Source organism: Ananas comosus, linkage group 19, assembly GCF_001540865.1.
Source record: "Ananas comosus cultivar F153 linkage group 19, ASM154086v1, whole genome shotgun sequence".
In the NCBI taxonomy this organism is placed as follows: domain Eukaryota; kingdom Viridiplantae; phylum Streptophyta; class Magnoliopsida; order Poales; family Bromeliaceae; genus Ananas; species Ananas comosus.
The window spans coordinates 7832016-7850756 of record NC_033639.1 but is presented as its reverse complement, the minus strand read 5'-3'; the positions used below and the strand labels follow the sequence as shown (position 1 = coordinate 7850756).

General features: G+C 31.7%; 1 protein-coding gene across 5 annotated transcripts; it reads left to right on the top strand.

Annotated features, from left to right (window-relative positions):
• LOC109724889 (phosphoenolpyruvate phosphatase) lies at nt 2502-13774 on the top strand. Of its 5 annotated transcripts, none has more exons than XM_020253854.1 (11): nt 2504-2655; nt 4634-4833; nt 5237-5437; nt 5527-5638; nt 6681-6904; nt 7205-7343; nt 8174-8394; nt 8649-8770; nt 8889-9050; nt 9459-9580; nt 13477-13774. In XM_020253854.1, exons 2-10 carry the CDS (start codon nt 4663-4665, stop codon nt 9535-9537), a joined length of 1431 nt encoding a protein of 476 aa, XP_020109443.1. In that variant the 5' UTR covers nt 2504-2655; nt 4634-4662; the 3' UTR covers nt 9538-9580; nt 13477-13774. The 5 variants fall into 5 exon arrangements, with proteins under 5 accessions (XP_020109446.1, XP_020109443.1, XP_020109444.1 ...); XM_020253855.1 differs by lacking the exon at nt 13477-13774 and adding an exon at nt 13038-13393; XM_020253857.1 differs by lacking the exons at nt 9459-9580; nt 13477-13774 and adding an exon at nt 9185-9395 and having other exon boundaries at nt 2502-2655.

Sequence of the window (18741 nt, the reverse complement as noted above, 5' to 3'; positions counted from 1 at the left end):
TACCCTGTGGTTTAAAGTGTATCAATTTAGTATCCTGTGATTTCGCATTTTCTCACTTTAGTACCATGTGGTTTTACACTTTCTCACTTTAGTATCCTGTGGTTTAAAAACCATAGGGTACTAACTTGATACAAAAATAAAATCACAGAGTACTAATTAGATACACTTTAAATCACAGGGTACTAAAGTGAGAAAGTGCGAAACCATAGGGTACTAACTTAATCACTTTAAACCATATGATACTAGAATAAAAAAATGTGAAACGACAGGGGGTTTTTGAAATTTTCCCTTAAATGTAATGACTTGAATGCATTCTATGGCAATCATAAATATTGTACGACAGAGAGAGCGAGGTTGCTTTCGTTTAAACCATGAATCTTCTAAACTAATAAAACATATTATTTGAGTTAAGCATGTGTCACCCCTAATAATCAGAGAACATGAGCAATACATACTTTTCAGTAAAAAATGCATAGAGACCCCTCAACTATGTGCTATTATGAAATTGCCTCCTCAAATTTTATATCATACGTTGGATTCAAGAGTTGTAGGATCTACAACTCAATATGGGGTGTATGGGTAGCACGACTCTTTTAGTGATACTAGAAGTATCTTTTTTTAAAAAAAATCAATCTCTATATTTTAAAAAGTATTGGTTACAAATGCTGAGATATATATTCGGTTTATTTTGATAAAAATTTAAAAAGCTTGAAATAGTAGAAAAATACTGGGAAATACTTTTTTATAAGCTTTTAATAAATTTATCTTGAAAGGTCTTCTTTTTCTTTTTTTTTTTAAGTGCTATTAAGCAAGTTTCTCTCAATTCTCTCTATAGAAGTGAGAGTTTTCGTGTAAAATAATAAATTTCTTAATAATATTGCAGGCGTGTTTGGTTCGCTTCTTTTTCACCTTGGAATCGGAATCGGAACAGATAAATTTGTTTGTGGGTGTTTGGAACGCGGGAGTCCCATTCCGATTCCGATTCCCGAGTGAAATAGGAATCCCCCAATCACCTCTTTTTTCAATCCGGCTAGGAGGCCGGATTGGAAGTTGAATCCGGATGGAATGAATATTTATTCGGATTAAATTTATTTTTTCAACTTTTTTAATTAAAATATGAGTTAAAATTTAAAAATTAAATATATAATTTTAAATTTTAATTTGAACTTAAATTAAAAATTAAAATTTAATCAAGTATTTCGAATCTAACTTATGAATTTGAATTTAAATTAAATTTTAATTTTTATTTTGAATTTGAATAAATCAAAAATTTAGTTTCATATTTTGAATTATCCACTCAACTTCAAATTTTTATTTTTTTTAAAAAAAATAGATTTAAAATTTTGACATTATTTCAAAATTTTGATGTAAATTTTTAATATTTAATATTTAATTTGAATTTAAATTAATATATTATAAAGCTAATATTAGTATATTAATTTGATTACGTTTTTTATATTCACCTGAACCAAACACCGACAATGGGAATGATTTATTCCAATTCCGATTCAGGTAATGAACCAAACAAAATTAGGTAATGAGTCATCCCGATTCCGATTCCAGCTTATTTTGATTTCGATTCCGATTCTGATTCCGACTTCGAACCAAACACGCCTAAGTGTTATCCCTAACTAGAAAATAGTAGTTTAGTAAGGTCAAAAAAATAATACGGCATAGTAAATAAAACAAATCTAAAGTTTAGTGTATAGATTGATAAGAAAAAGATATTTTAATGTCTTTGAAAAAATAGTATAATGTGAGAAATAAAAAAAAAAGGCTAAATTACCGAAAACCCCATTTTTTTCTGTCATTTAAAAACCTATATTTTGTCCCCTTGTAAAATAAAAAATGTTCACATAGGGTACGGTGTGAATTATGATGATAAAATGATTATTTTGCCCCTCACTATTTTGTCTCTCATCATATTCATAGGAGAAAAGGCTGAGGACATTTTTCGCATAAAAAAATATATAATAATATTTTATAAACAGAACCCTAACGGATTACTAACGGCAGGGGGCGAAGTGAATATTTTTTATTTTATAAGGGGTCAAAGTGTAGGTTTTTAAATGACAGAAGGAAAAAGTGAAAAAACAGGTTTAGACAGGAGGGTTTTATGTAATTTAGCCCAAAAAAAACTATTAACATATAATGTGTAGTTAAGACTTTTGGAGATTCTTTTAAATTTGTTAGTGATTTTTTTAAAATTTAATAAATTTAATTATTTTTTAGCAAATAAAACTAAACTAATTAATAATTAGTAGGTTATTAAATTTTAGATCAACACTAACAACTCAAATGAACGAATTTAGAAGTTGAGGTAGTTGTTTTGAATTTGCCTATAGTTGAGGGTGGTCACCATAAATGTTTACCCAAAAAGTCTCTCTTTTCACCACCAAAATTCCCAAAGTACCCCTACAATTTTCCCACTATTCCGATTCTACCCTCTCTTTTGTCCCCACGCTTTGATTCTACGGCTCTCCCTAATCTTTCTCCCACGTGAGGCCGCATAAAAGAGCCGCATAAAAACGGAGCATCCTCCTCCTCCTCTCCTCCTCTCTCCACCGCGGCTCGATCTCGGCCGTCCGATTGGGCGGCGCCGCCACTTGGACGGCGCACGCCGCGTCTCACCACTGCGTGCCGTGTCCCCACTGCGTGAGGAACCTACCCCCCTCGAATCCGTTCAAGTTTCGATTTTTTTTTTCTTTTTTTCCAAATTTTATGATTAATTTTGATCAAAAATTGGGTTTTTATTTTGGGAATTAGGGCTTCAAAATGCCATTTTGGTTAGTGCATTACTCTCTCTCTCTCTTTTTTAAAAAATTTTGCAACAACAAATTTTGTTAATATTGATGAAGCGATTGAATGGGCTTTTTTTTGTCCAAATTTTATGGTTAATTTCATCAAAAAAATTTTCTTGGGAATTTGGGTTTCAAAACACCATTTTGGTTAGTATTTTTTTGCAACAAAAAAATGCTGTTAACATTGATGAAGAGATTGATTAAGGTTTTTTTCTTTTTTGTTGTTTTTTCAAATTTGATGGTTATTTTTTTTTTTTAATCAAAGATTGGTTTTTTTTCCCCCTTTGGAGTTAGGGTTCCAAAACGCCATTTTGCATACTGTTTTTTTTTTTTTTTTCCAACAAGAAATGTTGTTAAGATTGATGAAGAGATTGATTGGTTTTTTTTTCCTTTCCAAATTTTATAATTAATTTTGATCAAAGATGTTTTTTTTTTTTTTTGGGAATCAGGATTTCAAAACACCATTTTTCTTTGCTTTTGTTTTTTTGGGCAACCAGAATTGTTGTTAATAATGATGAAAGTGATTGATTGGGTTGGTTGGTATCAAACCATTTTGATCTTGGAGGATCCTTGGGTTCAAAGGAAATGGAATTATCCAACCCACCATGATAATGACCCTGTACCTTTTCGTCGCAATTAGAATCATATAGATTATATGATGTTTATTATGATTGTTATTAGAATTGATGATTACCATTTTTCTCCGACAAATAGGACTGCGAAATTTTATTGATTGGTGGGCTGAATCATTGTAGGTTTATTTTGTCGCAGTTCTTGCTGAATTTGTTTGTTGTAGTATGATAATTAAGATTATTTGCTGTTCTTATTGGATTCGAGGATTTTCCGTATTATGAATGGTGACGATCATTTGATTTCATTCTCAAAAAAGAAGAAAAAACCTTCTCCACAATAGAATCTGCTAAGGTAGCTAGTTTGAAGTTCGAAATTTGAAGTGCTCGTCTTTTTAAGTGATATGTTTGCTATAAATAATGGTTTACTCTCCATATTGCTGACGCCACAATGATTGAGCTTTAGGGGGTGTTTGGTTGTACGGGAAACTGTGAAAAATAGTTTTCCGTGGGTACGTTTTGTAGTGTTTGGTTTGTAGGAAAAAAAAAGTAATTTTCTATCAACATTTGTTTGGTTGAAAGGAAAAAAAATCTACATTTGTTTGGTTCAGTGGAAAAAAAAATAAATGAAAAAAGTTTTACGTAGCTTGAATTTTGTTTTCCACTGAAAATCAGCAAAAAACAAAAACACTTCGTTTTCCTCAAATATGTAAAAATAGTTTTCCGAAAAGAAAATTTTACGGCTAAACAAACACACGGAAAATATATTTTTCAAGCCGAAAAATAATTTTCAGTACATTTTACGGCCAACCAAACACACCCTTAATTTGAGATTACTTGTTATTCGTTTTTCAAACTATGCGGTTTTCCTCGGCTTGTATGTCAATTTACATTTCATTTTGCCTTTCCATCGTCGCTACTTTAGCCCATGTGACATTTCATTTTCTCGAGTTGAAGTAATTGGAAATTTCTTGGGCATTTTCACTCTTTGGTCATGAACAGTTAATTGAGCAGAATCTTAGGTTAATCACAACAATTCAAATTACCGTAGAATGTACTTAGAACTTCCATTTCCAAATTTTTGATATCTTGTATTGCCATTAATGGATCATAAACATCAAACTGCATGTATTGACCTGATCTTCGATTGCGATTCCTTTTGATGAACAAATGTCTTATCTTTGTCTATGGTCTCGATACTCTATCTTTAATTAATATTCGTCCTTTACTAATGTAATGCAAACTGCTGTTTGGTTGTCACAGGTTAAATGTTAAATTAACTGTCTAATCCTATGGAGTTCCGAAGCATCCTACTTGGCTTTTCGCTTTATCTTGTGTACTTTGTGGACATTGTCATTTCTAGGCATACAAGTTCGTTTGTCCGTTCTGAATGGCCTTCTACCGACATCCCTCTAGACAGTGAAGTGTTTGCAGTTCCGAAGGGCTATAATGCACCCGAACAGGTATTTGTCGTATCAACTTATTAATTTAAGCACCTTAAAAGGGTTATCTTTATATCTGATTAAATATCACTTTTGTATTGATGTGATCGTCGTTGGATGTGTAGATACTGACTTTATCTTGTTTAATAAATATTGCAAAAAAAAAAACTTTTTCCACAAGATAGGGACGTGAATGCGGGCATAATTTATTAGCACCAATTTGTTCGAGAATTTTATTTTATTTTTTTTCTATCTAAACTCAAACTGATGTATTGTTAGTGAATCACGGCCTGTAAGTTTTCTCTAACTGTACTTAAGTGTGTAGCCTTCCTTCACCCTCATTGCATTATGTCTTTTGCCGCTATTCGAATACCTTCATCAGCCATGGTGAAACCCATGCTCACTGTTCGGATTTTATGGTTAGGTCCATATCACTCAGGGCGACTATGATGGAAAAGCTGTTGTTATCTCGTGGGTAACAACCTCTGAGCCCGGGAAAAGCGAAGTTCTATATAGTAAAGAAGAGCATAAATATGACCGTACGGCTCAAGGGAGATATACAAATTATACATTTTACGATTATACATCTGGTTACTTACACCACTGCCTTGTTGATGACCTTGAGGTAACTGATTAAATACTTATAAATACTAATAGTTTTTTAACTGTTTGTTTCATTGTTCCTGAATCTTACAATCCTATTTCTCCTTTCAGTACGACACCAAGTACTATTACAAGATCGGGACAGGTGATTCAGCTCGGGAATTTTGGTTCCAAACGCCACCTGCTGTTGATCCAGATGCTCCCTATGCTTTTGGTATTATAGGTGTGTCAACTCTTTCCTCACTCTTTTTTTCTTGTGTGTGAATTTTCCACCCCGCAGTTTATCTAAGAAGCTTAAGAAACGGTACTCTATCTTTTGAAGTTAGCATAGTTTTCCACCTTTTGCAACATAAAATTCCCCTCTATATATGCATTCACGCATACGCATGCAAACACCATATTCAAGCATATAAGCATGAAGAATGGATTCGTGTCTAGTCACCTTGCTACATTTGCTCGCACTAGTCGTGATCAAAGTGATGTGATCCTAACTTATGTTGCTAGTATCAAATAAATTTAACATAAAGATGGGGTGCAAATCTTTTTACGTCACGTAAAGGCTGGGATCAATTGTTGGTGGATGTTAGCTGGCAGCATATTGCACCTTGGCTAGTTATTCATGATATTTGGGGTCACTCGGAACCTAAGCTTTCATATATTTCTTAATGATGCATCAAATCGACTAATCGTGGGCTATACGTAATCATACCTGCGAAATACTATAAGCATGAAGAATGGATTCGTGTCTAGTCACCTTGCTACATTTGCTCGCACTAGTCGTGATCAAAGTGATGTGATCCTAACTTATGTTGCTAGTATCAAATAAATTTAACATAAAGATGGGGTGCAAATCTTTTTACGTCACGTAAAGGCTGGGATCAATTGTTGGTGGATGTTAGCTGGCAGCATATTGCACCTTGGCTAGTTATTCATGATATTTGGGGTCACTCGGAACCTAAGCTTTCATATATTTCTTAACGATGCATCAAATCGACTAATCGTGGGCTATACGTAATCATACCTGCGAAATACTAATATATAAACAAATTAATTGATTGCCAACATCGTTTGTCATGAAGTGTTTAGAATACTTTGATCTTATGTGGATTGAATGGTCTATAAACACAACAGTTTTAAACTAAATGAACTGGATGAAGTCTATTTTCTTGGATTCGCACTTTCCTCGAATTACATCCATCATTTTTAGTTCACTTTTTTCCCCCTGTTCTTGAATCATTAATATTTTTTAACTGAAATGCTGTTAGGTGATTTGGGGCAAACGTATAATTCTCTTTCCACTCTTCAGCACTACATGCACAGCGGAGCACAAAGTGTTCTATTCGTTGGAGACCTATCTTATTCTGATAGATACGAACACAACGATGGTATACGCTGGGATACATGGGGCCGGTTTATTGAACGCAGCGCTGCGTATCAGCCGTGGATTTGGACTGCTGGAAATCATGAAATAGAATACAGACCTGAACTGGTAACTTCTTTGTCATGTTTGCTTCCGCTTTATGCCCGCCTTCTGTATTTATTCGTCGATATAAGATTAACCCAGCAACTTTCTGTAGTGAGTGTGGAGGCTTCAATTCGCTATTTCAAAATGTGATAGGGAACTATAGCTCTTAAAAACCATGTTTCTAAAACTTGACTAGTCCGCGTGCTTTTGCCCAAATCAAACCAGTCGGATATCCAGCTTACAACTTGTATTGTAATAGGAAAATTTTCCAAATTCTGTTCTTATATCTTTCCTTTTTTCGTTTCTGTTTATTGATTTGATCAGGGAGAAGTTGCTACTTTCAAACCGTATTTACATCGAGTTACAACTCCTTACTTGGCTTCGAAGAGCAGTTCTCCCATGTGGTATGCAGTCAGGCGCGCATCTGCCCACATCATTGTGCTTTCGAGCTATTCTCCTTTTGGTAATACATCGCCGCTTTTTATTTGTCTTTGCCAGTAAGCAATTTCATCAGGTCGATCCATACTCAAATTGAATAAACTATATTTTGATACTACAGATAAGAATATATCGAATCAAAATTTCTCTAGTTTTAAATGGTAACTGTATTCTTAGGGCTCCTTCAGTTGTGCTTACGTTTTTTTCTTTTTCTTTTTAACTGAATTCTATGTGATTTGATGCCAGATTATTTCCATTCTATGCACGGAAAAAAAGAATCATTTTAGATACACATATATTTTGTTTTTTAAAGCTCAAATCGTACGTGATTGAATCCACTGGCTTGTGGCAGGTTTTTTTCAATCTATATATTTTTGTTTGGCCAAAAAGAAAAGAAAAGAAAAAAGAAAAAATAACAAGAACAGAGAAGTCCTAATTTTTCTTTCGCTTACTTTGTCTTTTTAAGAAAGCCGAGTTAAAAGCTAACCAATAATAACAAGAACAAAGAAGCCCATCCAATGCGCACTCGAATCTATACATGGTTATCTTTTTTATTTTTCAATGACATAGAATTTGAGTTTAGGAAAACACGTAAAAATGTACATCGAATGAGGCCTCAGTAGTAACTATTCTTTGCTACTTTATTTGTTTCAAAAGAGGATGGGTTTGCAAGCTAACCCACATTAAATTGTACATAATTCGAGTTACAAAAATATAGAAAAAAAAAGAAGTAGAAGCGTAAGAATAACCAGATAAAGCCTAAGCTTTTCATTTTAGGTTGTACTTCTTTTTTTTTTTGCCAACATTTTCTTCTTCTCTCATTTGTATTGAATGAAACGAATGACCTTGAATCAGTTAAATACACTCCTCAATGGTGGTGGCTTAAAGGGGAACTGCAGCAAGTGGACAGGGAGCGGACACCGTGGCTTATTGTGCTCATGCATGCGCCACTCTACAACAGCAACGAAGCTCACTACATGGAAGGGGAGAGTATGCGGGCCGCGTTTGAGAGTTGGTTTGTACAATATAAAGTTGACATCGTCTTTGCGGGCCATGTTCACGCCTACGAGAGATCGGTAATTCACTCATCAGTTCCTATTAGTCGATATGCCGCTGATAGAATTTTTAAGAATTAGTTTTGTAACTTTTGATCATGAATTATTATTACTCCAAGTTAAGGTTTTCTTTTTTCTTGTGTGTGTGAAATTGCAACATGGAGGGATATATGCATGATCCAAGTAGTACGAATTTTAATATCCCCTACGGGAAGTAAACACTGTTATCTTGTTTTCTTTGTGGGTCTAATTGCGATATGGATCATTTTTTACAGTACCGTATCTCTAACATCAACTACAACGTAACATCGGGCAATCGTTATCCTGTGCCCGACAAATGCGCTCCTGTTTACGTAACTGTCGGCGATGGAGGGAATCAGGAAGGCCTTGCTTTACGGTAAGGGAAATATCCACTACTAACTCTCTTTGTATTTGTTTTTTTTTTTTCCTTTTCTCTTTTGCCGATAATTTAGACACATATGGTAATGATGCTTTTCTAAATCTTCATTGTTCAGGTTCTCCGATCCACAGCCCGACTATTCGGCATTCAGGGAGGCAAGTTATGGTCATTCTACATTAGAGCTTAAGAATAGAACCCATGCTTTGTACCATTGGAACAGAAATGATGACGGAAAGCAAGTACCAACCGACTTCGTCGTATTTCACAACCAATATTGGTGAGTTTTACGTACTCATATTTGCAATCGTTTACAGTTTTTTTAGGAGTTTTAAGCTAACTAGAGCTATAATACATCTTCTGGTGGCTTTTTTGTTGCTTGTTTTTCCAAACCGATTTGCTCGAAACCTGAAGTTCTGTCGAAAGCTTTTTTCATATTCAACAGTAAGCCACTTCTTATCAGGAATCTAGGATGTGGTGATGAGGGATTTGATTTCAGAGAAGGTCGTAATCGCTCATTGAGAACCTAACATTACGATCCGAACATTTCTCGTCGAACTGATTTATCTGTTGGGTTGAATAATACATGCCATTCAAAAATAAATGTACATATATGTTTTTTTAATACTTGAGCGCACGAAGTGCCATTGCCCTATTCGTTGATCAATTAACATACCACAATAACCAGGGCGAGCAACACTCGACGGAGGAGGCTGAAGAAGAATCATCATTCCCAGAGACGCGACGTCTTCGTTGCTTCGCTCTGAGAACTAATCAAATGTCGAAAGGGCTGCTTCTTCTTCTTCTGAGGTATGGAGAAACTGGAAATGCGTTTTCTGTACCCCGTGCATTTATCTTTATCGGTGTTTTATTTCCAGAAATGTGAATGTACCGTTTAAATAAGTTTCAGTAGTTGATCATGTCTAAAATAACATATTCCCTGAGAAATAGATCTTTCGGGTCGTAGAAATTGGTTTTACTGCTGAAAATAGTGGAGGAATGACTTCGATGAAAAGCATACCGTCAGAAGAAGAGTTAGAACAAACAATACTAGTGAATTCCACTGATTCTGAGTTTTCTCCCAAAAACAGTTCTTTTAGATTTTGTTTCAATAGTTCGATTTCATACACAAAAATAATACTAGTACTCTCGAGTTTTATCCTTTTTAAACAAGGTTATTTCTCTGTCTATGAGAATCTTAGTATCCAAAATTTCTGATTTTTATTTTTTTTAAGATAAGATTTACAGTCAGGTCTGTTTAGATATTGTAGATCACATTTGACCTTGGCCAACTTTGCGCGAGTTCACCTTGCAATCACCTACAAAGATTCAGTTCTGAGTCTCGAATCAAGTTTGAATTATCAAAATTCGTCGTGCTTTGATGAAAAATTTGGCAGAAGAACACACACACACACACACACACACAAAAAGATGGTTTGGTAGCAGTCATACCTATAAATCAGAAATTTTGTTTTTTACTCCTCTTTTTTTAAAAAACAGCAATAATGCTCCCACATTGCCATGTGAACTGTGCCTACAACATTTGCCCTAACATGTGCAAACCCTCTTTTTTTCTGCCAAATGAACATAATTGCTTAGATATCTTATTGTTTTTATTTTTATTTTTTATTTTATTTTTGAGGTTCAAATTGTGCACAACCCCACGCGTAGGATTCGCTGCGCACGGGGTTGATCCCGCCGTTGGATTTTAGCGGGATTAATCCATGTAGTCTAATATCGAACGGCGTGGAGTAAATATACTAGAAACCAGCGGCTGGATGAATCCCGTGCGTAAGGAATCTTAAGCATAGGGTTGTAGGAATTTTTCTTCCATTTTTTACGTAATCCTACGGACGGAGTTGATCCGGTTGTTGGATTTTAGCGGAGTTAATCTGCGCCGTCTATTTCAGATAGTGTAGATTAATTATACTAAAAATCAGCGGCCGGATGAACCCCATGCGTAGGGAATCCTATGCACGTGTTTGTAGGAAATTTGCTTCCTTCTTTTGGCCCATGATTCTCTCTTCTTTTTTTTTGGGTAAATTTCAAATACCACCTCAGTAGTTTCGCGGTTTCTTACTTTAATACCCTGTGGTTTAAAGTGTATTACTTTAATATCCTGTGGTTTCATTTTTCTATTTTCGTTAACTCTTTGTATATAAAAAAAACTTCAGATACCTCACCTATGATTTATCGAATATTCACTTTAGCATCTTATTATAGTTTATCGAATTTTCACTTTAGTACCTTGTAGTTTTAACTTGTTACTGATTTAACAAAAAAATTAATAGAAGGGATAACAGAAAGAGAAAAATAAAATTACAGGGCATTAAAGTGATAAAGCGCAAAAACATAGAGGTGGTTTTTTTTTTTTTTTTTTTTTTTTTTTTTTTTTTTTTTTTAATAATAAGGCCTAATGTAGTTCAAAAGAAAAAGGTTATTGATAGCTATTTAAGTGGCTGGTGAGAAAAACAAAAGGATGTGGCACCTTGAAATCTTGTTTGGTTATGCTTAATTTTATTTGATTCAAATATTATTTGACTTAATTGGCTCTGTGAGAGAGTGGAAAATTAATATTTAGTACATATTTGTTTCCTTATTTGTTTAAGATAAGTTCGCGACTAACGTTAATAAGAATAGAAAAGCTCATTTACTCAATCACAAGGAATTGATGACTATAGAGAAATGAAAAGAACTAAAAGTGTAAGAAAAGAAGCTCACAGTGGTTCAAACTTCTGACCTTTTGAATAATAACTAATTAGGTAATGATTACGGTACTAGTCGTTGTATTAAAATAAGCATAATGAGGTAATTTTCTTTCTAAATTAACCTCTTAATTTTTAGATATATTACACTCAGATGAGTTAAAAGGGAGAACAAAAATAAAAGGATAAATTGCATGTTTGGCCCTCAAAACTATAATAAGACGGGTGATATCTTAGTACTCAATTTTTAATTTATTATAGGTTTTGGCTTGACTTTTAGAATTATTGCAATTAAATCCTATAATATAATTTATTTAAGTAAATATTAGTACATCGGTAGTATAATAGTGACGTGATATTTTAATTATTATCGTGTCAGCAATCACAATATTGCTACATCATTTCTATATCAGCGATAGCTTAATAATTAGTCAACGTAGTTGGGTCTAATATTTAGTTAACTAAATTGAGTTATGAGATTTGATTGTAATAATTTTAAAAGTTTGAGTCGGAATTATAATAAATAAATTAAAAATTGAGAACTGAAATATCACCCATCTCATAGTTTGCGGACCATAGGGGAAATTTACCCAAAAAAAAATAATGTATCTTTCAAATTATGGATAAAAGGAGAAAAAGAAAAAGAAAAAAAAAAAAAAAAAAAGGTGGCTAAAGTGGCCAAAATGCTATTGCCTCCGATTGAAGATAATTGTACCTTCAATTACCCAAAATGGTAAGTAAACGATGTCGAAAAAAATTAAAATTTTATTCCTAAGAACTTTATATATTCTAGATCATATTTAACGGTATGGATCGTTAATTTGAATATCCTAAAATCGAAAACAAGACTATAGTATCGAAGCTCCGGTATTATAGATAGTATAGTAGCCTAATTCTATATATATATATATAGTCCGGCTGCTATACTATCGGTAGCACGGAGGCTTCCGTGCTACCAAGTTGTTTTCGATGATGCGGCTTCCAAATCGACGATCGGCTCTGTTAAACTTGATCTACATTATTAAAAATATTTAGAAACTAAATTTTATAATTTTTCGGCATCATTTGGCTAGTAATCAAAATGTCTCAAAATTGACAATTTTAATGATAGATGTGATGCGTTTGTAAATTTAACGGTGTAAAACAATTCAAATCTAATGAAATTTTTATAAAATTTTTTTTTTCACTATTTAGAGTAAGATCAGTCCTCTGATCTTAAATTCAAGTCTTTTATCATTATTTTTTATGAGATTTTTAATTTCAGCCGTTTATTTTTAGGCTACTCGTTTGATAGGTAAATAATGCCGAAAAATTATGAAATTTAGTTCCAAATACTTTTAATAATATAGATCAAGTCTAACGGAGCCGATCATCGATTTGGAAGCCGCATCATTGAAAATATTTTGATAGCATGGAGGCCTTCATGCTACCGATAGTATACCAGCCTAGCGCGCGCTCTCTCTCTCTCTCTCTCTATATATATATATATATATATGTATATATTGGTTTAAAATTCTCTTTATTATTTATCACAATGATATTCTCTCTATCCTCTTTCTGAGGTCAATGGTGGAGGAATCTGGATAACTCATGAAAGCAAATGCATGCCCTTGAAAGAGACCACACAAACCGACCTTATTGTCTCACTTCATCTTAAAAGCCCCTCGCTTTCCTACGGATACCACCGAAGGTTTCTTTAAAGACTGTTGCGGTGCTGACAATAATGTCTGGCGATTGATTGGTTTGCACGCGTGCTCCAAACGTCGCCGATATTATCATCAGTAAGCACTCTAGAGGCTGTATAAGAAGAATTCGAGAGAAGCATTCTCATAGATTACTGATGTACTGACAATTGCGTATCATTGGCGATACTTTAGAAGTTGCATAACAATTATATCAGAGTCTTACTTATTTATGAGTCATAGGCACTATTAAAGGTTTCATTAAAGGCTGCTGAAATGCTAGCAATTACGCATAATGTATGTTGGCGGGTCGATGCAGGCAATCTTTGGCATTACTGGCGTATCTGCAGCACTTTGGGGGACGCATAAGGGGTATCCCAAGCAAAAGTTACATATTTGTTGTGTGTAACAAACTCTCAAAAGATCTAAAGACTGTATCTTGAAAATTTTGAGGAATATTATGTGGACTGCCTGGCCAGATCCACCGGATGAGCAAAACTGGGCCCACTTTTCTTTTTTTTTTTTTTTTTTTTTTTTTGGTGGCTAGAATCCTACAAACCATGAAGCTCTCAATTGAACTTAGTGATATTTAAAATATTACAAGGGTCAGTTGCACATTTTATCCTCAAATTATAAGTCAGGTGATATTTTTGTTCTCAAACTTTAATTTATTATAATTTGTCCCGAATTTTAAGAATTGTTATGATGATGTTTTACAGTCCAATTTAGTTGACTAAATATTAACGCATCGCTGATATTAAAGTGATATGATATCTTAATTATTGACGTATCATTAATCACAATATTGCTATATCATTTCTAAATTAGCAATATATTAATATTTAGGCAGCTGAATTGAGCTTCATGACTTAATTACAATAATTTTAAAAGTTCGTGCTAAAAATTATAATACATTAAAGTTTGAGAAAGAGAATGTTTCATGACTCATAGGTTGAGCACTTGAGCATCAAACATGCAATTTATCCATATTACAATTATTTCAAAAAAATAAAAATCCAATGCAATGGAAAAGACTAAGGGCTTGTTTGTTTGCGAGGAAGTCAAAAGCATAATTCTTCAGTTAAAGAAACCTTTTTTGAAAACACAAATTTTGATGATGAAAATTTTTAAGGCAAATTGGAAGTAACTCTCTTAAAATGAAGGTAATAAAAATTCACCCCACATGTAGGATACAAACGAATCCGAGTTGGTGGAGCTCCTGTCCTGATCCGTCTTGAATAGGGCAGTAAACGAAAAGAAATAAATGAATTTGGAGTAGGAAATGAGGTAATTTTTATGATCCGAAACGAAAAAATTTTGACCCGCTCCGAATCCGCCCCGCTATGACCCGCTCCTGCTCCAAAAATCATTTATATTTAAAAAAATATTCCTAAAAAATAATATACTTATTAAAAAAAGTCTAAAATACAAATAAGTTGGTGTTCTTATTTTTCATGTATTTGAAACTTTTGAATTTTGTTTGGAGTTGTGATTGATATTTTTTATTTTTATAATTGATGTTGTTAATTTTATATATAACTTAGTAATATTATTCATTATTATTAAAAATTTATTAATTTATACTTTACAAAATATTAATAATATTATAATTTTTTAAAAAAAATATTAATTGGCAGGGTAGATTCGGAGCGCTGGCGGGAGGTGGATTATGAGGCGAAACAAATTATAGAATATATTTTTGAACCTGTCACGAATTTGGGATGGGACTTAGGACGGGATTTCGATAGTTGGGGCGGGGCTTCCGCTCCCAGATCCGCCTAGTTTGCATTCCTCCGAGCATGCTTTGAATTTTTGACACTTTTTTTTGACATGATCAATAATTAAGGAAATAGCAACAATGTCAAAAAATAAATAAATAAATAAATAAAAATAGTGTCATCCCACAACTTTTGAAAAAGTGGTATTATTTAAGGCTTGTTTGTTACTGTTGTGGTTTATTTTTATCAGAGGTCCCTAAGCTCTTAGAAGAGGTCAAATTATTACCATCAAGTGCATCTATCTATCTATATATATTGTAAATTTATTATTACTTTTTTTCATCATATTTCAATTTAATTTTATTTCTTTTTATGTAGAAATTAGACCTTTGAATTGAACCTATGAGGAAAATAGCCAATACTGAAAAAAAAAAAAAAATTCTATGAAAAACTTTTTTTTTTTTTTTTTGCTAGTTTGGTTCCAAGAAAAAATAGTTCTTTTTTTTTCTCGAATTTTATGAAAAACTATTATTTTTTACTGTTTGATTTTTTTTTCGGAAAACAAAAGTATTAGTATCCTACAAATTCTGAAAAAAATAAACTTTTGAAAAAAAAAAAAAAAAACTGATTTATTTTTATTTTTCTAGAAAATTTTCTCTCTATATTTTTTTTTTAGGAACCAAATAGTTGGTTAAATACTTCACCTATGAAATTTACTTCGGGAATGAAAAATATCAGTGTAATAATAATTTTTTACACTTTCTTTTTCCTTTCTGTTTTTTCAACAAATGTCAGCATCCCTACAATGTTCAATTTTTCATATTTATTCTTACAGAAATCTTGGCGTTTTCAAATATACACCCCACTGTTAGGATCCGTTAGAAAAATATAGTTAATCATAAATAAAAATACTTAATTCTGATTAGTGAATGAGGTAAATTGATAATTTTATTCCTCATAAGTTATTTATGATGGTAAAAAAAAATAACCATTAAAATTTTTTTGAAGAACATTTCTATACAATTCTAACAGTTGGGTCTTTTGGAAGGAGATATTTATGATAGCAAAAATATCATTCCACTTATCTTCCGTTAAAAGATAAATAGTGCTCTAACGATAACAAATCAGAAGGACAAATATGAATATCACTAGACTTTTGTAAAAATAAATATGAAAAGTTAAACTTTATAGAAATATATTTGTTATTTCATATGTTTATACGAAGCTGTATGAAATTAACCCAATATTCTAATTGGCTCTTACTCTATAGAGGGTCATTAATAGCAAATGGAAATTTTTTTTATTGTATATATATTCTTCACTGATTGTGAAAGGTCAATGGTATTCCCCACTAAAAGGAGGGGGTTACAATATCCAAAAAAACTTAGGAGAAATTATATTACGTGTGGTCACAAAATATAAATAAAAATACTTTACTTGCTTTCTTGTATAAAATTATATTTAGCATATCGTAATGAATTTGTTATAATATATTTTCCGTCGTCCTACCAGAAAATTAAGAAGCATATTTTTATATATTTTATCATAACTCTGTTTGATCTAATGACGTTCAGTGATTTTTAATGCCAAATCGACCATTATCTTAATAGTTTTATTATCAAGCTAATTTTATTAAGTAGCTAATTTTTTTATTTATTGCTTCATTTGGATTGAGAGAATGAAATAAAAAAATAAATTAAAAGAGAAAAAAAATATTAACCATTGTAGAAGATCATTTTCTTTCTATTTTTTTTTCACTTCTTTTTTTTTTTTTCTCCATCCATATAGAATGTGACCAAACATAAATTAATTATATAAAATTTTGCAAAATTTATTATTTGGCACTAATGGGGTTCTGAACATTTTCTTTTTTTATTAGGTTAATAAATATAGTTACTTTTTCTTTCTAAAAATAAATAAAAATATAATCTTTTGCTTGTGAATCCTATTCTTAAGACTTAATTAGCCACACTCCTACTACTAATTATTTTTTTAATTAATGTGCCCTAAAGTTAAACACCTGTCCCTCTTATTGTGTGCCCCTTGTCCCATTGCTTTATAAAAAGGAGATCTCTTATGTGGCTTTTTAAAAAATATATAATAATAATAATAATAAACTAGCTATATTTATTAATACTTTTTGATGGTTCTCTTTTGAGCTTATGTGTTGGCACAAAATCATGGGTGGGATTTAAAAAGGGATTATTATTATTATTATTATTTTGGCATATATATATATATATATAATAATTAGATGGGATTGCTTATAAAATAATGTTACTTGATTGATGGTTATTTGACTCTTTTATAAGGTCCCATGTTTTGGGGTCCAGCTGGGGGCAATTTTATCATTTTATCTTTTTTTTAAGACCCATAATTCAAAAATAAAAAATTAATATATATTTTTCAATGGAAGTTCTTATAATCATTTGTAGTTTGTTAATTGGAAAATATTGAAGCACTTTTTTGATAAAAAGTATTAAAGTTGTTGAGTTTGAACTTTAAATATTACTACTAACTATAATTACCACTATTATTAATTAATAATTGTTGATATTTGTTTTTGCTCTTAGTAATGACTAACTAGCATTAAAATTAAAATTCATGCTAACAAAAAAAAAAAAAAAGATAAAAATAGTATTCAAGTTTACTACACATCAATTTGAAAATAATGTTTATATACATTATTTGTTTATATTGAGTCAAACTCGTTTATTTTTCAAACTGAAAATAATAAGCTCACGATCAACTTGTTTATTAAACGGAACAGCTAAATTCAAATCAATTTTGAGTCAAACACGAACTGACCTACAAACAGCGAATTAAATTGAGAGCTCTTTGTATTATCAAATGCAACTAAACCTCCTTTTGAAACAAAATGTGAAGGGAATAAAAGAGTGAGGCATCTTTTTCTCTTTTTAATATACCAAAAGCATAATCCTCAGAATATGTCTTATCCTTAACAGTCCCCCCTCCCCCACCAATTTTCAACATCCTTACAAAAATAAATACTATTCATATATATTATTTTAAATTTTAAAAAAAAGTAAGAGGAAATTTTAAAATTTTACGGCTATATTTGAAATTATCTCCTTTAGATTTTACAGTCCCTAGGGTAAGTTCAAGTTGAAGCAGACTTTCAGATAGTTTGGATAAAATTTTTTTTTTTTCATTGTTTATTTGTATAGCTGTATAATTAATTTTTTTTTAAATTCTACTATTTATTTGATAGAAATAAATAGTATAAAAATGAAAGGTATGATAAATGAGTTAATAATTTATTATTATTTTATAATTGAGTTCGGCAATGTGCCAGCAAAAATTAATTATGATATTTTACATAATTAATTCTAGCTCAACTCTTCACTTTTAGTGTTTTTTAGTTTTAACTTTATCGATGATTTAACAAAAAAAAAATAATAAAGAAAATTAAAAAAAAATTATAAAGTATAAAAATAAGGGAAAACTTCAAAAACCCCTCTGTGGTTTCACACTTTCTCACTTTAGTATTCCGTGGTTTAAAGTGCATCAATTTGCCCCCTGTGGTTTTATTTTTATTTTTTCTATATCTTTTTTCTTAATGTTTCGTTAAATTATATACAAAAAACTTCAAGTACCCATCGAGATTTACCGAATATTTACTTTAGTACCCTTTAATTTTAATTTTGTCACTGATTTTAGAAAAAAAAAATAATAAAATTGATAAAAAAAAAGGGAAAAAACGAAACCATAGGGGAGCAAATTAATACACTTTAAATCACAGAGTACTAAAGTTAGAAAGTGCGAGACCACGGGGTTTTTGAAGTTATCCCTAAAAATAATATATTTTAAATTATAAAATGCTAAAATAAAAAAAGTGACTTTTC

Bases quoted from the DNA above. Each gene is read 5' to 3' on its own strand.
- LOC109724889 (XM_020253854.1), top strand. From the start codon at position 4,663: ATGGAGTTCCGAAGCATCCTACTTGGCTTTTCGCTTTATCTTGTGTAC. The intron at 7,344-8,173 runs GTAATACATCGC...ACCTTGAATCAG, and splicing joins TTCGAGCTATTCTCCTTTTG to TTAAATACACTCCTCAATGG. The intron at 8,771-8,888 runs GTAAGGGAAATA...TTCATTGTTCAG, and splicing joins CAGGAAGGCCTTGCTTTACG to GTTCTCCGATCCACAGCCCG.